Source organism: Filicampus tigris, chromosome 9, assembly GCF_054856515.1.
Source record: "Filicampus tigris isolate MCC_2025a chromosome 9, RoL_Ftig_1.0, whole genome shotgun sequence".
NCBI lineage: Eukaryota > Metazoa > Chordata > Actinopteri > Syngnathiformes > Syngnathidae > Filicampus > Filicampus tigris.
The window spans coordinates 5,474,291-5,481,692 of record NC_141225.1 but is presented as its reverse complement, the minus strand read 5'-3'; the positions used below and the strand labels follow the sequence as shown (position 1 = coordinate 5,481,692).

The window sequence follows — 7,402 nt, the reverse complement described above, 5'->3', positions numbered from 1 at the left end:
GCCCCAAATCCGTGATGCGATCCGAACTTTGAGTTTTTGATCCATTGCACCAGTAATACATAGCATACTTTTAACCACCAATCTATCCACCTGCCCATCGATCCATCCATCCATCCACCCACCAAGACACACCCACCCATTCATCCAGGCACCCAAATTAATCCTGGCAATGCACCATCCACAAAGCTGAGCATTTTACTAAAACTTTGCCGTCTGTTTATTGCCTTCCGCCTACAGCCGGGGTACCCTTCCGCCGTCCATCTATCCGCTCACTCAAATCTGTTCCCCAAACATCAATAACTCAATCTAACAATATTATTGTTACAGAAACCTCATCGCGGTTATTGAAGCCTCCCCGCGACAATAGGCGATTATATAGGCATATAAAAACGGGCTGCCGACTATGCTTGGTCAGACTATTTTTTTTAATTTCCTGTTTATCGTCTACAAACTGGGTGTCCATTATAGGCGGATAGACGGACTGGTCCATCACATAGGCAGAATGCCCAGCTCTGCAAATTCATGTCTTTCTTGTCCACTACTTCTTCAAATATTCATCCATTGAGCTTGTGCATTAATCAACCATCTTTGTATATTTTCCCCAATCCATCAATCTACCTGTTGAGTCAACTTGTCAACAACAAACCTCCCCAACCAATTCATCCCTACTTCATGTCCATCCATCCTTCTTTCCATCTCATCATAAACTATGTACATCCAACAGTCCTTTCCCCCCCCATTAGCCATTCACTCCTATACACCATCTATCCTCCTTGTCCACCGATCACTCCCATCGATCGATCCAGTCATTCATCTGTCATCTGTTCCTCTTGTTCCACGCCTCCAAGCTGACACTTTTATTGTCTTTGGACAGACAACTTTTGGTGATTGTCAGATGCAGCACCCGGGGGGAAATCTTTGGGATACAAAACAACAAAGAAGAAAAACCTCTTTGTAGACAATGGGATGTAGTATTTCAACTACTGTTCAAAACAAACAAAGGGCTCAGAGATGAAGACTACTTGTTGGAAACTAATCAAATGGGATATGAGGTGTTTCAGGGTGAAAGATAATTATCAGTCTCTCTCAGGACCAGGTTTCGGATGGCTTTCTTGTTTTTTGGGATGTTCGCAATGTGACACTTTATCTTTTGTGCAGACCTATATACACTTCAGTAAAATCCTTAGCACAACTTGCAAAAACTGCTTGCAATGTGAATACCAACTCCAAACAGACTGCATCTTCCATTAGGTTAGATTTATTGATATAATACCGATATTTGTAATCAATGGTGGTTGTCAGGCTTTGAAAACAACAGATAACATTTAAATTTTTTGGCAAAAACCCTTATGTGTTTTTTTATCATAGTGCCGCCACCTTTTCTACATATCAAGTCTTTGCAGGGATGAATTGATATCCTAACAACTCGATGAAACATAATGTAGCTTTTTCATAAGGCTAAAAGGAATGAAAATGCTTGTCTGGCTTGATCTTCAACACAAATGTGCATTGAGCGTCTTGGGATCTCTACATGGTGAGAAAAAACACAAAAGTATCACATCACATTTTTCTTCTTTTTTTTTGCTGTTATGATAATCCACAGTCTTTCAGCTAATAAATATCTTCATGTTGGAGTCCTCTGGTCTGTAGGAGTCAAACTATAATACAAAGATACAATTGGTAGGGAGTCGAGTTACTCATAATGCTATGTTGGTAATCTTTTTCAGAAACGCAGTCTGAAATGAAGCCCCATTCCATTTATCCTTTTTTGAGGGACTGTCCATCCATGACCAAAGTCCTTATTAGTCTCTCGTTTCCAACAATCCTACCAAAAAAATATATATATATATCCGAGTGTTCTACTGTGAAACAAACGATGTCTGGTCCCAAACAGACGACTATCGTGTGACCTAGAAAGAGAGTGAAAGGAGAGAAGAGTTAGAAAGGAATGCTCATAAACAACAGTCCATAAAATGTACAATAAAGTGCATCTCTGCACCATCAATCATATGTGAAAATGAACGACGCCTTCTTCAAATGGGGGCGGCGGGTATCGATTGTGTTAGACTTTTTCTTCTTTTCTGCTTTGCTCTACCCACAATATTTAACCCAAAGGAATTGTTATGAAAGCAGGTGAAAATGAATATACACTTGCATGTGTGACTATGTTAATATTTAAGTGGTCCTGAATAAAGCCTCTGCATAATACTTTGTATAATTTACTGACGCTGCTTTGGATAGATCCCCAGCCATGTTGACCCAAGGGTAAATGTTTTGCCACTGTGCTGAATCACTGTGGGGAAGACAGTTTTCCATTTTAAAGGGAAGTCAACGCAAACATTTTTTTTTTCCAAGAATATGTTCTATGCAAGTCCACTAGTTGAAACAGGGCATTCTGATAAATATTGCGTTTGTGGAATAAGTGTTAATCCACTCGTTTTTAGCCATCTCTGGGGGCGGCCATTTTGTCTTCTGTCGACTGAAAATAACATCACAACTGCTCACAAAAGCCAATCACGGCTCGGATTCTGAAAAACAGGTCAGCCGTGATTGGTCATTTTCAGTCGACAGAAGACAAAATGGCTGCCCCCAGAGATGGCTAGTAACAAGTGCATTCCGCTGCTTAACTTATATTCCACGAACGCAAAATTAATCAGAATGCCGTGTTTCAGCTAGTGGGCCTGCTGGGAACATATTCTTGAAAAAAATATGTTTCGGTTGACTTCCGCTTTAAAATAATATCGCTTGAAGCAGGTACACACACACTGATAATGAAATTTAAGCAATTTCCCAAATTCCGGTCAAAGTGAGCAAAGATCTGATGATCCGACCCCTAAAAGATTATACTGAGCGATTATCCTGTGGTGTGGGGTGTTCAGAGTGATTTTTTTCTCAGCAAACTGATCAGAAGATGGTTGAGGCCGACAATCGTGAATACTAAACATGTTCAATACTCAAAATGGCAAATCCTTTTGAGTATGGCCAAGTTCCGTGGTTGTAACGTGAAATTTTAGGACCCAACCCTATTTTTGGTGCTCATTGCAGTGGAAAAGGGACATTTGATTACCTTGAGTGTAAATACCTGGTGAAGTTACAATTAACTGATTAGTTCACAATGGGCTTGAGTCTGTATGTCACCTGAGGATCGGGATTTGGACCCATACGCAGACGTGACACAGAAGTTGAAGAGTAAAAAGTCTTTATTAACAAAAATACAAAGTAACAACAGAGATTAGGACTGGAGGAGACATTGCATCCTCACTCAAAAAAGGTTTGATGTAGTGACGTGTCACTGAGTAACCCAAACTTTTAAACTGTAGGACTTCAGGCCTATATGACATCATAAAGGACAAAGCATAAAAGAACCATAGCAACTGCATAGCAACTGATACATCACGTAACAACCATAACACATAACACCGTATCCCTCATTTCCAGATTCACTCAGAATTCATTCTAAACATTGAGAAAGCGCTAACTAAGATTTTTAAGGGCACTTGAAAAAGCTTCCATGTTTTATTCATAATTTTTTTCATGAAAATAATATGACCTAGCCCTAAAATAACCCAAAGGCCCAAAGGCAATCAGTTTGCAATCATAGGAAGGAAAAAAAAAATCCACTTGACATTTGACAAGACTGGAATGGATAGATACCATGGAACATGAGATCTTGTCATGTTTTTTGGAGGAGGGATTTTTGATTGACTAAAGTGATCGAGTTTACTAGTAAAGGACAGTCATTGTTAATTATCTTAGAATTAGCCAATCTTAATTACTAAAGCGATGAAAGGGCCGCCGCACCCCCTTTTTCATAGGGAATTCTGAAAATTATCATCAAAATTTGACACTATGCTCCATCCACATTAGATGGCATAGGCAAAAGAGCTTCACAATTTATCATTGCCCTTCAGTGTTTGATACCGACTTCTGATTAGGACTTATTTCGGCGAATTCCCTTGTAAGATTTCGCCAATGTACGAGCCCTGGAGTTTGCTATTCAATTATTTCATTTTGGGCATGGGTTCTTGAGACTTTTTCGAGGTTTCTATTATAGTCTTGTCCACCCAATTTAGTTTCTATTTGTGAAATTGGTGCCTGGAGCTGTTTTTTTTTTTTTTTTGTAAGTTTCTAATGGGCACTGATGAATGAGCCTCTGATGAAAGATCTCTAAAATACATTCCATTTAACCAACATGACAAACAAAGAGAGGTCTTTAAGTGGGAAAAACAGCAAAATTCACAATTTTGTGGCATGTTGGGGACCGCCAAATGGAGATTCACTTGTCAGTCAAACATTTATGGGTGCCAAAAAGCTGGTATACATACAAAATCTTTGAAAGGACCCAAGGCTACTTCAGTGTTAAGATGTTCAAATTTTAAGATGAAAAGTCCTTCAAGTAGCCACCATCAATGTGATGACCCCCGTTTCATGTGAGAGCTACTTTTCTGACCGGTGATGAAAGTCTGCGATATAGAGAGACTATGAAAACTTTGTTTAAAAAAAAAAAGGTTCAAATACCCTCCCACACACTTTAGACGTTGAAATTTGTTTGAGCCAAGAGAAAACTAGAAAATATATGATGATGGAAAATATATGAAATATATGACAATGGAATAAAAACTAAAAACATTTGTTGATGTTAATACTGTATATAAAATATGCAATATAGCAGACCGTGATAGGTGAACATCCACTTCCTTCCATCGATTTAATAATTTTGCTCCATTCACTATGCACACAAGAAACACCTGCCAAATGTGGGCCCTTTCCAGGGTGCGTTCTAGGCCATCTGGCACCTCCGGATGTCTTTTGCAGCTTAGAAAGGAGCCAGTTGGCAGCCAGAGAACGCAGACATAATGCTACAGTGTTTACTATCTATATACAAGCAGGGGGAATTATTGGGATTCACGACGGTTTGCGAGGATGCAGTTTGTGCCGTTTTAAAACCGTACATGAGGTTCCAGTCAAATTTGACCTGTTTTGACATTTGATGGCAGTAAAAATACCCTCAATGACATCTTTTCAATCTGAAATTTGATCTACATGCACCTAATAGATATAATGTATTTATTGAATATAGTATAGTTAAATATAACATTTAAAATGTGATTCTGCTACAAGGTTTGTGTACACTGAGGCTAATCCTGGTCAAACTTGATCCGAATCTACTTAAACCGATTTTAGATATGTGAGTGTGTGGAAAATGGTTGTACTGGTGGGAATCTTGGAGCTGTGCATGCCATGAATGTGCTGCTTTTATGGGACAGTGGTAACCATTCAAAAGAGTGCTTGAGACAGACATTTTGAAAAAATAATGTAATTTATAATTTGATATATAATTATTATGAACCGATGCATTACATCATCTACGCAATTCCTGCTGTGTAAATATTTATCAACATTACAGTAACAGATGCTGACCTTCCAAAGGCAATGCATGTTTTGCCAACGTGTGATAATCCAAAGCAGAAGACAGGGATTGCTGAGTTGGGATGCGCCATCTCATTTTCACTTTGGGAACGGTGCGAAAACAAAGATGATATTTCTTCTCTGGCTACACTTGCGGCAGAAGGCGGGAGACGCGGCGGAGGCATGACCCAGCGCGATGGGGGTGTCGTGGGTGTCGCTGCGAGGGTTATCGGTGAGTAATCACACAAAGGGGGACGGCTGAGAAGACAAAAGCTGCTCAGGGTTTGACGCTTATAAGCTCCTTTAGGATCAGACAAAACACTCTCGACTGGTGAAGGTTCAAAATCTTGTCCAACACCCAATTCAGCATATATTGCAAAATGAATGACACTCATCAGTAGTACAGATACTTGTATACAGAAATACTCTAGAAACAGTAGTACTAATTCAACTCCTTAAAGAGGGAGTCAACCTGTAGAAACTTGTCAGTTTCACTGTGCAAATCAAGGATATCCTATCGATGAACAGAACACTCGTTTATTGTAAACGACATAAAACTGAGAGCAATGATGCTGCGTACGTGCTTCTGTAATAATATTTTCGGACAACCCCTGCCCAAATAGTGATTCATTCGACCGTCGAACACGTCAAGACTACGGTGGCTTATGTGCAGGCCCACTAGTTGAGACATTCTGGCATTCTGATTAATATTGTGTTTGTGGGATATGAGTTAAGCAGCAAAATCCACCCTTTTTTAGCCATCTCAGGGGGCGGCCATTTTGTCACTTCTGTCGACTGAAAATGCCATCACAACTGCTCAGGGCTCAGGTAACGACCAATCACGGCTCAGCTTCACAAAACAGAAGTGACAAAATGGCCACCCCCTGAGATGTCTAAAAACGGGTAGATTAACTCTTATAGCACAAACGCAATATTTATCAGAATGTTTCAACTAGTGGGCTTGCAGAGAACATATTCTTGAAAAAATATGTTTGAATTGACTTTCGCTTTAAGTACTTGCCATCACACAACACACTTGACTGGTGATGGTTGGAAGTCCTGTTCACAAACACCCAACTCGGCAGCAATGATACCCCCTTTTATTATTGGTAAATATTGTCTCACCATCTCAATTCATAATGCCAGTACGAGCCTCCAGCCAAGACTTAATAAGCTATAAAAGAAATCAATGGTCAAAAAAAGTATTTTTACTAGCAATACATCAAGTAAATGTCACTTCCCAGCACACACACTTGTGTTTAAACAGAGCCAGATAGTAGAAGAAGAAGAATACATGCTCAGAGGATTACAGTGTGTGTCTGGGAGGTGAGTCTGTTTGCATAAAGATGAAAGACAGATGACGTTCCAGTGGAAAGATTTGTTCTTTTATATTGTTAGTTTAGTAAGAAAAAAAAAATTGTAAATACTTTAACCATTGTCTGAGCTGAAGTCTTACTTAGCTGAATGTCAACTCTTTGGCAGGGAAAGAGCCTGAGCTGGTGTGCGAGGTAGAGAAGTTATGACTAGATATAGTCGGCCTTGCCTCCACACACAGCTTGGGCTCTGGTACCAGTCCTCTTTTTCACGCTGGAGCTGTCCACGGTGAGAGACGCAGGGCAGGTGTGGGCATACTTATTTCCCCTCGGCTTAGCGCCTGTATGTTGGGGTACACTTCGGTGGATGAGAGGGTAGCCTTCCTCCGCCTTCTGGTGGGAGGACAGGTCCTGACTGTAGTTTATGCTCCGAACAGCAATTCATATTACGCACCCTTTTTTAAGTCCTTCAAGGGAGTGCTGGAGAGTGCTCCTTCTGGGGACATCGTTTTGCTGGGTGACTACAATGCTCACATTGGCAATGACAGTCAAACCTGGAAGGGTGTGATTGGGAGGAACCCTGATCAGAACATGAGCAGTATTCTGTTACTGGATTTTACGGCCCTGGCCGTTTTGTCAAGAAGTGTGTGGGTGAATGTATTGTTAGTGTGGTTGGAGTA

At 40.3% G+C, this 7,402-nt stretch overlaps 1 protein-coding gene across 2 annotated transcripts in view; it reads right to left on the bottom strand.

Annotated features, from left to right (window-relative positions):
- Window positions 1-1,242: 1,242 nt before the first annotated feature.
- The window catches only part of tafa3a (TAFA chemokine like family member 3a), a 128,344-nt gene continuing 122,184 nt past the window's right edge, over window positions 1,243-7,402 (bottom strand). For both annotated transcript variants that reach the window (XM_086040707.1, XM_086040706.1), the window contains one exon: window positions 1,243-1,910. In XM_086040707.1, the coding sequence (XP_085896833.1) occupies window positions 1,899-1,910 (12 nt within the window). In that variant the 3' untranslated portion in view covers window positions 1,243-1,898. The remainder of the gene's footprint in view (window positions 1,911-7,402) is intronic.